This window comes from Dermacentor variabilis, chromosome 1, assembly GCF_050947875.1.
Source record: "Dermacentor variabilis isolate Ectoservices chromosome 1, ASM5094787v1, whole genome shotgun sequence".
Taxonomy (NCBI): Eukaryota; Metazoa; Arthropoda; class Arachnida; order Ixodida; family Ixodidae; genus Dermacentor; species Dermacentor variabilis.
In genome coordinates, this window is record NC_134568.1 from 105,679,789 (window position 1) to 105,692,673 (window position 12,885).

At 42.8% G+C, this 12,885-nt stretch overlaps 1 protein-coding gene across 2 annotated transcripts in view; it reads right to left on the reverse strand.

Moving 5' to 3' along the window:
- Positions 1-683: 683 nt before the first annotated feature.
- Positions 684-12,885, reverse strand: part of LOC142582493 (serine/threonine-protein phosphatase 1 regulatory subunit 10-like) — a 63,796-nt gene continuing 51,594 nt past the window's right edge. For both annotated transcript variants that reach the window (XM_075692294.1, XM_075692284.1), the window contains 7 exons: positions 10,229-10,418; positions 8,447-9,788; positions 6,755-7,001; positions 6,392-6,467; positions 4,578-5,007; positions 2,410-2,691; positions 684-1,174 (listed from right to left, as the gene is read on the reverse strand). In XM_075692294.1, the coding sequence (XP_075548409.1) occupies positions 1,053-1,174; positions 2,410-2,691; positions 4,578-5,007; positions 6,392-6,467; positions 6,755-7,001; positions 8,447-9,788; positions 10,229-10,418 (2,689 nt within the window). In that variant the 3' untranslated portion in view covers positions 684-1,052. The remainder of the gene's footprint in view (positions 1,175-2,409; positions 2,692-4,577; positions 5,008-6,391; positions 6,468-6,754; positions 7,002-8,446; positions 9,789-10,228; positions 10,419-12,885) is intronic.

The following is a 12,885-nucleotide window of genomic DNA, read 5'->3' on the forward strand; positions in this document are numbered from 1 at the left end:
GTAGCCATGAAATGTTTTCTGAACCCATAGCTTCTGGCATTTCCATGTCGTTGTCATTGATGGATGATGGCCCTTCCATATCCGATGCTAGTGCACTGAACGTCATGAGGACATTCGCAGAAAAGTGGTGCCTGATGAAACTGGCTCATGGCATCGCCGAGTTTGAGAATGGCGTTGTCGCTGCAAGGCTTCTATGGTGGCAAGTGAAAATCAGATTTTTTACTGCCTGCTTGCAAATAAAACTTTGTCTGCGTGCATGTTTGAGTGAGAATTAAGACATTTTTCTTGGCCAGTAAGTCTATAGCCACTCATCTGGCATTGTCGGTTAGTACATTGCTTAGCGCATACCTGATCAGTGTTCCCCGCCAACTAGTATTAATGAGATTTTACTGTACCAAGGCACTGCAGCTGTTAACCAGGTTCGTCAACTGAAGTTCAAGAGGTGGCACAATCATAGAGACTGGGTTTAACATCCCGAAGCTATAACTGGACTATGAGGGAGAACAGCCAGGGCTTGTTTTGGTTTAGGGGGTTTAGTAACTGACATGACAGCAGTGATAAAATTTAGCATTGTAATTTAAACAAAAAGCATCAGGTAAAACATGCTCACAAACACACAGAGGGGAGAGAAAAAAAAAAGAAAAAAGAGAAAACATGCACAATAAAATGCACCAAGTCAGCAATACGAAAATCAACATCTTTAATTCATTTAGAAAAGTTTGCAATATTTACATATGATTTTGTCTGCGCATATCTACAAGTATGTACACACTGAATTTATGATGCATGATAAATTTATAGTGGCACGAAAATGTATATACAAAATACGTGCTGTTATTTACAGTCACACAAGCAGCCATCAGCCACAAATACCGTGATTTCTCAGGATGCATCATCCACAAATGAAACAATGAGGGTTGGAAATAAATAAGCACCACTTTTTCACAATTTTTCATATTAAACATTGTTTGTGAACCTATTTACAGATTATACAGGCACCTATATACACCGAGATTTGCACAATGTGACACTTAAGTGAACATGTTCTTGAATCACTGCAGTGGTGGTCCATTCACACCAGGATGCAAAAATGAACAGCTTGCACCAAACCGGCACTGTGAGGTCATGTAGTACTTGCAGGGTACACGGGGTGGATGGTTTCTCATGCGAGAGTCTGAAATAAAGCAAAGGAATAGCTTATTACTGCATGGCTTATTGATTCACTAGCAGGTGGCATTGGATGTACATACAATTACATAATGATGCTTCTATGAAACTTGTTCAAAAGAAAAAGACAAAGACAGCAGCCCTTGTGCCATTACAAAGATGAGGCTGCATACAATGCCCATGCATGGAACAATGGACTCGGCAGACAGTAGCACTGTTACGTACTAGTTGGCGCTAGAGACGGCAGTGGTTGCTTTTGTTATTTCATGGTTTATGAGACAGATGGCACTGATCGTGTCCTCACTACTTTCTTGCTCCGGCCAGCTTGCACAATCATTGCATTCATTCTCTGCGTCTTTGCATAGTGGCAGCCTGTCATAATGCGTCTTTGCATATGGACACCATTGATCTCATGAGGCGGTTTGCTGGGGCCTACGAGAGAACCGAGGATGCATTGCAAGCGCTTGTGGACTATCAGAGTGTGTACCACCCACTGCTAGTGAAGCGCACGAGGCGAAGATCAGGAGTTTTTTTTACTGCAAAATACTAAATTCGCAGTTTTCTCTGGAACACCAAAGTGTGTGTTTTTTTTTTATTTCGGTTTCATGCACAAGCGATTTGAGCTGCCCTCGCGGACTTTTACCACGTGCAGGGGGGGGGGGGGGGGGCTAGCAGCAAATACAGTGGAATCTCGATAAACGGAAATCGCTTAAACGGAATTGCTGCAACGGAACACCATCCTCATGGTTGGTTGGTTTTGTATTCATGTAATGCTCTCTGCAATGTCTCAGTAAATGGAACTGCTGATAAATGAAACCATTTTCTTTGGTCCCTTGAGGTACCGTTTAAAGAGAGTGCACTGTACAATGCCACAGTAGCTTTTGGGTGTCACTACGTTACTATTTAAGATTTTGAAGCACCGAACAATCCGTTTCTCGGTTTTACGAACTTCCAGATTTAATGAAATAATTTGAGCGTTGACATCACTTCGTTAAATTGAGTTTCAGCTGTATACGCAGGCCAAACTAAGTGAGAAGAATAGTCTGTTATATCCGAAAGTATGCTGCATCTGGATCCGCTGTAACAGGCGTGGACTGCACCTAGTAATTTCCGAGACCATGGGTTGCAAACAAAATGAATTTTAGCACCTGTCCTGTTCTCTTCTTTGTGCGCATACTATTTCTATTACACCAATATGCACAGAGGAATGGTTGATTCATGCATGATGTCAGCAGTCCTCACTTCTTCCATGAGGTGGTCCTCCACGAGGCATGTCCATCATGTGCGGGCCCCCTACACCACCGGCTCCCATTGGTGGTCCTACCATGCCCATGTGTGGACCACCCATGCCTGGATGATGCCCTCGACTGTAGTACTCTGCCCCATCCTGAGGCATGCCAGGGTGCATCATGCCCCAGTCCCCAGCATTGGCCCCTGCGCTGTGGGGGTGCATTGGACCACCAGCTCCCATGGGGAAGCCTGCAGCTCCACCAATGCCAATTGGAGGACCGATCATTCCGATGCCTAGAAAAAACAGGTACATCAAGGTTACTATTGATAAAATGGAAAAATTGTCGTCCACTCAACAGTAGCACAAAGCTACAAAGGAAACCAGTATCGGTTTCCCAGAATAGAAGCTTTCCAGTTTAAGAAAATTGACCTGGTCCGAGGCTCGAACTCGAGGCCAACACCTTCTGATCTAACCAGGAGGCTAGCAGGTAGTAGGGCAAGGTCAAATTAATCGACAACTGGAACTGCAGGCACACTGAATATGGCAAATCAGTTCAGAGGAAATCTGCAACGTAGACAAAGGTGGAACCTCCACCACCTTGCAAATTTCCACAGAACTGATTTGCCATCAATGCAATTATTACATCAAGGTTTCTGGCAGCCTCTCTTATGTACATGTTAAACATGCTGCGCCGCTTTCAGCAAAAGCTAGAAGCTCTGCATACAAGACCATGAGAAGTCAGGGAGATTAACAAGCAAAACCTTCTCATAAATATTTATGCAACATTTGCAAAACTGTAACATAAACTCAAATTCGTACACCTTAGGGAAAATTTCGGATAGTTGGAAGGTATGCACATTATAAAAGGAGACTTTACAGGGAAAACTATAGCAAAATCCTGCCACTCCATGAAATTTGCTCCCAAATTACATCATATAGTCTGCGGGATGATCTCAGAGTCCTTCCGCCACCAATAAAATAAAGAGAATGATTTTACAAATGCATAACAAGTGTATTCAAAGAACAATCAACACATATACAAGAATATTCAGGATTCCTTTTTTTTATGCAAAACATTTACACACCGCATTTACTCGCATAATGATCGCATTCGCGTAATGATCGCACCCCTGAATTTTGTCGTCAAAATTTGATTTTTTTTTATTTCCCGTGTAATGATCGCACCCAGAACTTGCAGCAGCGATATGTCGTGTGCCAAGACTAGCTAATAATGACTGCGTTTACCATCTGTCGAATGCTACGTGAACGACTCTTCCAGACAAACCAAGCGGTCTGCACGCACCAAACATACTTAAGTAGATGCCTCATTTCATTACTTCACTTTCCGCACTTCCATGACTAAAAAAAAAGCTGCAACCAAACTTGCCTCTATTATGTGTAGACTTTATAATGGTTGTGGTCAACAACAACAAAAAAGGCGCTATTCGATTCTTCTCATCTGCACTCATGGGCATGCAACAAATCGCGAACGGCAGCGATAGTAGCCACGTATACACTGATACGCTAAAAGTGTACCCTATTCATACGCCGAGGCTTGTAACACAGCTAAGATATTCACTCACCCTTAGCGGAAACATGCCGTATTAGGATAATAGTGAAGACAGATGCCGCAGTTTCCACAGCATGCCGGCCATGTGTTTCTATGTCACTGGCAGCTAAGCGCGTCCATCTGTTTCTGTCCTCTCAAAGTGGACATGGCTACGTTATTGCTGCAAACTTGACGATATTAACGATATTATTCATTACTGATATGGAAGAAACTGTTTCAATGCACGTAATGTACTCACGAGAAGAAAAAAAAATGAAATTAAAAAATTGCGTTCGGCTTGCTTCGCCGGCCGCCATTTTTGTTTTGGTGTCCCCCCAGCAAACACTGGACAAAACAAATTTTTTTGTTCTTTTCGCGAAAAATTTAACCTGCGCAATGATCGCACCCATGATTTTGCGTCAATTTTTCTGACAAAAAAGTGTGATCATTATGCGAGTAAATACGGTATTATGCAGTAAACTTATTCAAAAGCTATTGCTGGTGTATGTACATTACTTCTAAAAGAACATTAAAGCAAAACAGAAAAGACAGCGTTTTAAATTTGTGCATTCCTTTTGAAATTAGGATGTGGAAGGACTACATTGGCCAGCTGGACAGATCTTGGCTCACCTGGGTTTTGCATGGAGTTGCCATGCATGAAAGGCCCGTTGGGGTCTCCTCCCATAGGTATGCCTCCTGGGTGCATCCCAGCCTGCACTCCATCTGGGCCCATTACACCCATCATGGCCAGTGTCTGTTGCTGCTGAATGTCGGCTGCAATCTGGCCACTGCCAGGATGCAGGCCAGCCAAGTTTTGAAGGAGGGCTCCCTGCTGCTGCTGCGGCTGCTGCTGCATGGGACCACCACCCTGGAATTGTCCCTGTAGGAGGCCACCCTGAAGCGGCGGCTGCTGCACCCCCTGGTGTGAAGGGGCAGTTCCTTGAGGCTGCTGACCCTTGGAAGCTATGGAGAGCACCAGATTTGACAAGATAGGTGGCAGGCTGCTAGATTTGGGAAGCTCCATGTGCGAGTAGTCCAATGTACCTCCCGGGCTGTTTTCCTGCATTATAAACATTCTCAGTCACTTCCACTGCATACTGACTGATAAAACCAACAGAAGTTGATTTGTGAAATTAAACACGTGGCTGATGATCATATCACCTGCAGGTGATTTTTGATTAGCCTTCTTTTATTTTTTTTTATTTTTTTTCAAATCTCGCATTTAACGAGGTAATGAAACACCTTTCAAACATAAACATTGCCGATCTGGAGTCGAGGCTGCTGTGAACATGCGAGCCAAATATTACTGCACTGCATGCAGCAGAGAATTTACAATCTCAGGCCAAACCCTGTGCAAAAATGTTTGCCCTCAATGCCGTCACATCGAAAGCAGCTAGCCGACCAACGCTACTGGCTGATTTCGTGACTGCGAGAGCATTCGCAGTAATACATAATTGCTAATTTTGAGTTAAATCCTCAAAAAGATGGAAAAATTAAAAAAAAAAAGATGGAAAAACAATTTAATCTGCACTGCGCGTAGCTGTGTCTGCTGCATATGGCCTCCTAGATGGCAGCGGCGCACTGCGTAGTGTAGGCTACCGCAGCTGCCACGGGGTGCCACAATGAGCCCTTTCTTCTGCCGCCACGACACTCAACTTTTGGCCAGGGCTTTCGGGATCGAATCCTGGCTGTGGCGGCCGCATTTTGATGGGGGCTAAATGCAAAAATATCTGCGTCCTGTGCATTGGGGGCATGTTAAAGATCCCCAACTGGTCAACATTAATCCGGATTTCCCCACCATAGCGTGCCTCATAATCAAATCATAGTTTTGGCATACAAAACCCCAGAATTCAATTTAATTGGGCTTTGTCCTCTTGGCTTCTCCGCTGTGTAGCTTCCAGCACGCTAATGGAGGCGAAAAGGGAGAAAAAGCCAGGTATCCGTGCGATAACTCCACTTATAGTTAAAAGATTCGAAAAATTTTTGTGGCATGAGATTCACGAGACAACTTCCTTTAGTAGTGAGGCCATTCTATGATTAGATAAAGAGGCTTTTAAGGCCTCTTTAAGTGCATGTACAACGGCAGGAAAGCCACAACAAATGTCTACTGGCATTCAAAAATTTTTTTGTAAATTTGCCAAGACCACTTGTCTTTTGTGGAGTAGACACACACTTTATTAACAATGATTTACCTTCAGTGCCAGGGCATCAAAGCAGTGGAAAAGGGGAATAAATGAAGTTGAGATAGCCACTCCAAGGGCTATTGTGCAGGCACTGAAGAGTCCTCATATATATAGGGCACTACACTTGTGGTGTATGGCAACTGACACTGCCACAAGAGGGTGGCATAGGTATTGCAGAAAATTCGGGAGAGCACAGAGGTATGGAATAGACACCTAGCTAAGATTTTAAAAACTCAAAGGGCAAAAAATAATTTCACTTACATCTTCAAGTGGGATAAGCTTCGGTTCTTGTGAAGACAGTTGTTCGGGGTCAGGTTCATATGCAGAGTCTGGAATCCTGCGAAGAAATATTTAACAACAATCGACTTAACTTCACAGAAACTGATATGTGCACACATGGGGAACAAGATAATAAAATCTGTTGCCTCTTTTCAGAGTGCTTGCAACATAGCTTTCACAGCAGTATGAGACAGAATATTACCCGACTTGCTCATTGCTAGGCAACAAGCTAGACCTATTTTTAAGGTTGAATAAAAAAGGTAAGCATGTGATTCAGACACATGAAAAGGTAGCTCTTACTGGCACTTGTTAAATGATAGCTCAATGTATTTTTAGTTCACTTACATTTCTTTTGAGAAATAGATTTCCTGCAATGTCTTCTGCTGCCGAAGCTTCTGTATTTCCTTTTCCTGGCTGTTGGCACCTGGCTCAGCAAGAGGTTCAGGCAGTGTCAACCGCCGAGGTGGTCGAAATGGAATGGCCTCCTCCATACGGTCGCCCATCAGCCTACGAGCTGTCTCAACTGCTTGCCTCTCACGCTTCATTTCTAGGGTCTTCATGTCACCAAAGTTGTGCAGGTTATTAACATTCACTGCAAAAATGGGGGAAAAACATTTTTGTCATCAAGCTTCACATGCTAAGGCTTACTGAATATTACGTACATTCGGCATCACACTAAACTCGCACAACACTAAAATGTTATAATGAGCTACATTCCTTTCCTCGGCACATTGTTAGCCTTTTCAGCTCTGAAGAAATGAAAACTTTACAATAAGATCTTCTAGCTTTTTATGTGAAGACAGCTTTTCATAGAAATTCCCGTGCTAAAACACTTAGTTTAGCCAGAAATGTCATTAATATAGAAGCCCCAGTGATGGGCTTCACTGCGCAACACCAGTTGCCAGAGTTTATGCTTTGGTGACATCTCTAATGCCTCAAAAAGCAAAACATTGTTTTTGGAGCTGCTCAAACAGAATTTGTTCTGTAAGCAATATGAACTCTACACATACACACATAGTTCACACTGACACATTGTGCCTTGTATATGTCGGATTTCCATTATTCTTTCCATGATTTATGATATGCAGACTCCCCCCTCGCCCCCCCATTTCAAGCCTTCCACTTATAGAACTATTCGAACGTATATGCTTGATCTTGCAATGTGGACAAACCACAACACTGTCAACAGTGGACAGTATTTTTTCCCTAAAAATTGGCAAAGCCAACGACAAAACAAAAGACTATTTTCAAATGGCATCTACAGGTCTTCACCCACTTCCTAGTATGCTTTTTAAGAGGCCTGCCACAGACTGTGTTTTAAGCGAATGAAAATGCCTGGACATGGTAGACTTGCTTGCATAAATAAATATAACTTATAGTCCCGAGAAGATTCTTGTAGGCATTAAAGCAACAGAACAAAAAACACACAGAAGCTTCACTAATGCTAATAGCTTGTACCTCATACAGTCAGGATAATTACTACCATCCACCACTGCAACATACTGCGGATATCCCCTTCAGATGCTCTGTGTACTAGTGTTCAGGCCAAGGAAGTGCCTCAAAATCAGAAGCATTATACAGGTAATGTTTTGAATGTTTTACATACGTTTCCAGACACTTGTGATCAGACCTGTGCTCGAGCTTAACATACACCACATGTGTTATTAAAAAAGAGCTACAATAGACTTATGGGTTTGCTGCAAAGGTAATATGTTGTCATGTAACTGGTTCTTTCCCTGCTTTTGACAGCAATGATTTTCACTAGGCCAATTTTTGAAGGGACTTGTTGCTTTCAAAGCATAATCCATGAGAGATAGTCTACATCTGGTTTCCACACCTCAAGCATTCTTTAGAATTCAGCACGGGGTCCATATTTGTGGATGCAACAAAACTCACTAAAAATTTAAGGTTCCAAATCTGTTCTGCTGCTTCAAGTTTCGAATGAGGCTGAACACACCAGAAATTTACTAGAACTAAATTTCCGACAAACAGAACTAACTGGTGCCTGAAGAGGATATATAAAGATGGGTAACTCACCTCTTTCAGTCTCATCAAGCTCGAAGTAGTGAAACTGCTTCAGTTTGCTTTCTTCCACCCAGCGCACAGACTTCTTGGTCTTTTTCCTTGTCATTGAAAGTATTGAAGTTGGCCTGTCTGATGATGATACATCAACCGCACTGCTCTTCTCTTCACCTTCATTTTCCTTGTTGGCAATTTCTTCTTTGCTGTCCCCTTCTGAAGCCTTTGCTGTCCCCTCCTGGCCTTCGCTTGTTGTCCCTTCTTCCTCTCCTGTAGCTGTTGGAGTTGGCGGCGAATCCTCCCTTTCTGGGGATTCAATACCTTCTCCATCAGACTTGCCTTCAACTGCTGCTGTGGCCTGTCCCCTCTTCCTCCGCTTCACTCTCTTTCCAATATCATCATCCTCCTCCACCTCCTCTTCTGTCTTTGCGGCTTCTTTTGTCTTCTCGCTGTCCGCATCCCCTACAGCCTCTGCAGTCTCCAGTGTGTCCTTGTAGAATTGGAACTTCGGCGCAGCAGGCGTGGGGCTGGTGGGAGAACTGGAAGCAGCATTTTTGCCACCTCCAGGGCCCGCAGCTGTGGCAGCACCAGAAGGCTTGCGCTTGCGCCGTGCTGCTGTTGTGGTCGATGGTGCAGGAGCTGCTGTCAGAGCATCCATGAATCCGCCATCCTCGTGCAGTACATGAACAGGTTTTGGTGCAATGAGCCGAATTCCAGGGCCTGCCGTGTCACGTCCATCCCCACCCATGGATACAAGACTTGAAGGCTTCACCCTTCTCTCAGCATGTACCGTTGGAGCAAGCCTTTGTCGTGCCGACAGAACTGCATTTTTATCAACAGCTGGCCGACTCACTTTCTTGGTACCTGCTTTTGTGGGTGGTGGCAGGGGTGCCTCCTCTAGGCCTGTAGATCGGAACCGTGTTTGAAAGGTCTTCACCGTCTTCGGACGATCAGCAACTTTAGGCTTCTTAGCTGGCACTTCTTTCAGTGTTGAAGTGGTCTCCTTTTCAGAGGATCCACTGGATGAAGGACTTTTAGAAGGGCCGTGTGTGCCACAAGAGGTATTACTATTTTCACTGCTAGACTCATCTATGGAACCCTTTGAGCGATCCTTCTTCACAGGAGCGGCCTTTGGAGTGTTCGCAGATGCTGATGACGACTTTTTCTTTTTCTTGACCGTGGTGTCTGCCTCCCGGGCTGGCTTGACAGCCTCCTTGGAATCGCCCTTGATCAGCTTCATCCAGCCACTAACAACTTTCTCAGCTGTTAAACGCACATTTTCATCGCTGCTTTTCATCAGACTCTTAATAAGTTTAGGACTGCTGTTCTCTTTCAATCGTTCCAGTGACATGGGCAGAATCTGAAATGGATATGCATAACCAAAATGACATGTGAGCATTGATTCATGCATGTTTAAAAATGCCCAAGCTCAAATTAAAGATGCACAGCACACAACACATCTAATTAGATTACCCATTCCATTTGTTTACACAATCAATACTCCATTTGAATTTAGCTTTCGAACCTATGTGTCAACATGTAGGTCAAACTACACAGCAGTTGCTCGCAATGAATTTACAAGATGCACAGTTCCTACACAGTATCACTTTAAGCACTTGCAACACATTCATTCAGAGCAGGGCCTATACCTTCTTCATTTAACTGCAACAAATGCTTTTCAGCCAACTGGGCTCTAACATAATGAAGAAACTGCAAATCCTCACTCAGGTTTCAAGGGTGCTTATGTGCAGCGTTCAAACAGGCTACTCCAATTAATACACATCAGAAAATGTTTCATACCTGGCACAGCTTAAGCAGCTCACATAGGAATGGCATGTTCTCAGCAGTCTTAGCTTCTTGCAGCCACATGTGAATTGTAGACCAACCATCCAGCTCCAGAAACACCTCCAAGATGTCTGGCGACGTAGCGCGCAGCACATTGCAGTAGATGCACCGGCTCACCAGCTTACGTGAAAACTTTTTCATAAGGCTGAAGGTACACAAAGAAAAAATATTTGTCTATTAGTCTAGCACAGTCCTCCACAAGCACAACAATCTGCTTCACTGGAATGGTTGCAGATTGACAATTACTATAGTAGTGCATAGCCAGCAGCTTTACTGTGGGCTACGAGAAATGTAGGGGAGGCTTGTAATTAAGGCACGGTGCAAGTTTTCTTTCATAAGCTAACAAGATATGTGTAAGCACCAACATTTTGGAACATGGAAAGCACATAATTTCTTCGTTGCCAAAGCACGCAGCCAGCCACTGCATTTGTGTGCATGACCCAAGAAGTACTCCCATAATTTTAGGCAGTGTGCCTATGCTGCAACAAAACACTGTTCTTTCGTGGCTTCCATGTTCCAAGAACTTCTGTGGCCACCTGCATAGGTATAGGATGGGACTAATAACAAAAAACTACTCTTGGAGGTACTTTCTGGTAACAAGCGTAAACATCCAATAATACTAACTAGGCCAAAAAGCTTTTTCTCTGCAATATCCTTTTGTGCTTTTTAGTGTGCATGACCTAAGCACACTTGAGAAGGGCCATAACACATTGCATGAGGATGATGCCCTTTCATTAAAAACGTTTAAGCAGCAATTAAGTCATAGGCATCTCCAATTACAATAAAAACAAATAGGTGACAATGCCGTAGGCATTAACCCTCAGACAAAAAGCAATTGCTTTAGGCATCCCGACTAATGTCTTCCACAATGTAAAGAATAAGTACTATTATTCTGAAGCTAAATGCGGAAACAAGTGGATGCAAGTTCCAGCCTTTGAAAAAAAAAAAAAAAGAAAATCTCCCACTACTCTACACACAGAGGAATAACCTCCACTCAAGGTTTTTTATAAATTAGCCACGTTACGGTTCAACATACTGCCATGCAAAACGGCAACAAAAATAGTCCTGTAATGCATTTGTAGGGAAAAGGCATTGCAGGCCTACTGTGCCTTGGTACATGAAATTAAAATCATGCTCAAGGTCACACATTGAACACAAATAAGCTCGTGATTTGCTCCAAGCAGCTGGTATGAATGTACAAGCTGCACAACATTTAATTCCCATTGCACAGAAGCTAATTTCTACTTGTCTGGTGAACACAGCACCTGGTTAACCACAGTGTTGGCGAGTATTCATTTTGTGCCACTAAAGTAGACTGGCAACAAACCACGAGCTTGTTCGCTTTTTTAAACACAATTGCATATATCTTTTTTTTTTTTAATTTGCTGCAACACTTGCTGCTACTCATGTGTATTCTGCACTCTGGCTGCTGTATACGTATTGCTTATGTGCTTTTCTTCAAGCGCTTATAAAATCATAACTGCCTTCTAGGAATACCATGCTAAAAATGTAGTTAAATTCCTGCACATCTGGTGTTCAACTAGGAACAGTTTAGAGAAAAAGAACAGAGAACACACATTTTCCAGTTCACAAACCTTTATTTTCATTTCTCTGGCTGTGAGCAAACTCACAGATACAATAGAAACATTTACAATTGCACACAGCCAAACACACAAGACACATTTGAAAAACAAGCTGTAACTACTGCACATCTATCCATAATTACTTCCTGCAATGGTGGTTTCGAATAAAACCTCATTGCAAATCGAATAAACAGAATTGCAACTCATTGCTTTTATTACGTTGTTTCAACACAAATGGCCAGTTGCTAACAGTTCATATGCTCATGTTTTGCTGACATTGGCAGCTCACATTTTAACTAAAGCCCACAAGCTAACACACTTGATGCCCAGCTGCTTTGTTGCATTGTCCTGTTTCCTTTTATGTGCTTGTTAGAGCTACATAGGAACACTTACAATTCTCTCAATACAATTCTTAACATTTGTGAGTTTTGTCAGAATGGAACTGTACACATTCTGAGCTACTGAAGCTCTGCTGTACAGATATATAGTATTTACAACTCGCCACTTACATGAGAACAATGGACATTTTGTTTGCAATACAACAAATGGCAGTTCACAGTTGTCATTTATTTTTTTGCAAGATGACCTGGTGTTCTCTTTCTGTGAACGTGCAAAAAAAAAAAAAAATCCTTGTGCTGCAATTTTCAAACTTCGAATCTGTAGCAACATGTAACACAGTCTGCAATTCGTATAGGCTACAGCAGCCAATCGAGTACCCACACACAAGTTATGCAGAAAATACATTTTGTACAAGCTTTTAATTTATTTGCAACCTACCAAACGGAAAGCTATATAGCCTTCACATGTGGGAAGCCTAGAAAGGCTTTGCAACTTCAACGAGAGTAAATTCTACTAGGTGAAATCAAATGCGATTACAGAAATACAATGGATATGTACAATGTACATTATCTTACATGCGTTGGCCAACATCTAGCAACTGATTTTCTGAACTCCCACTAAAAAACAAAGTTCAGAGTAACACTCACGTGCGACATTATTTCATTTTGCATCAGTGCTACATCACATGTG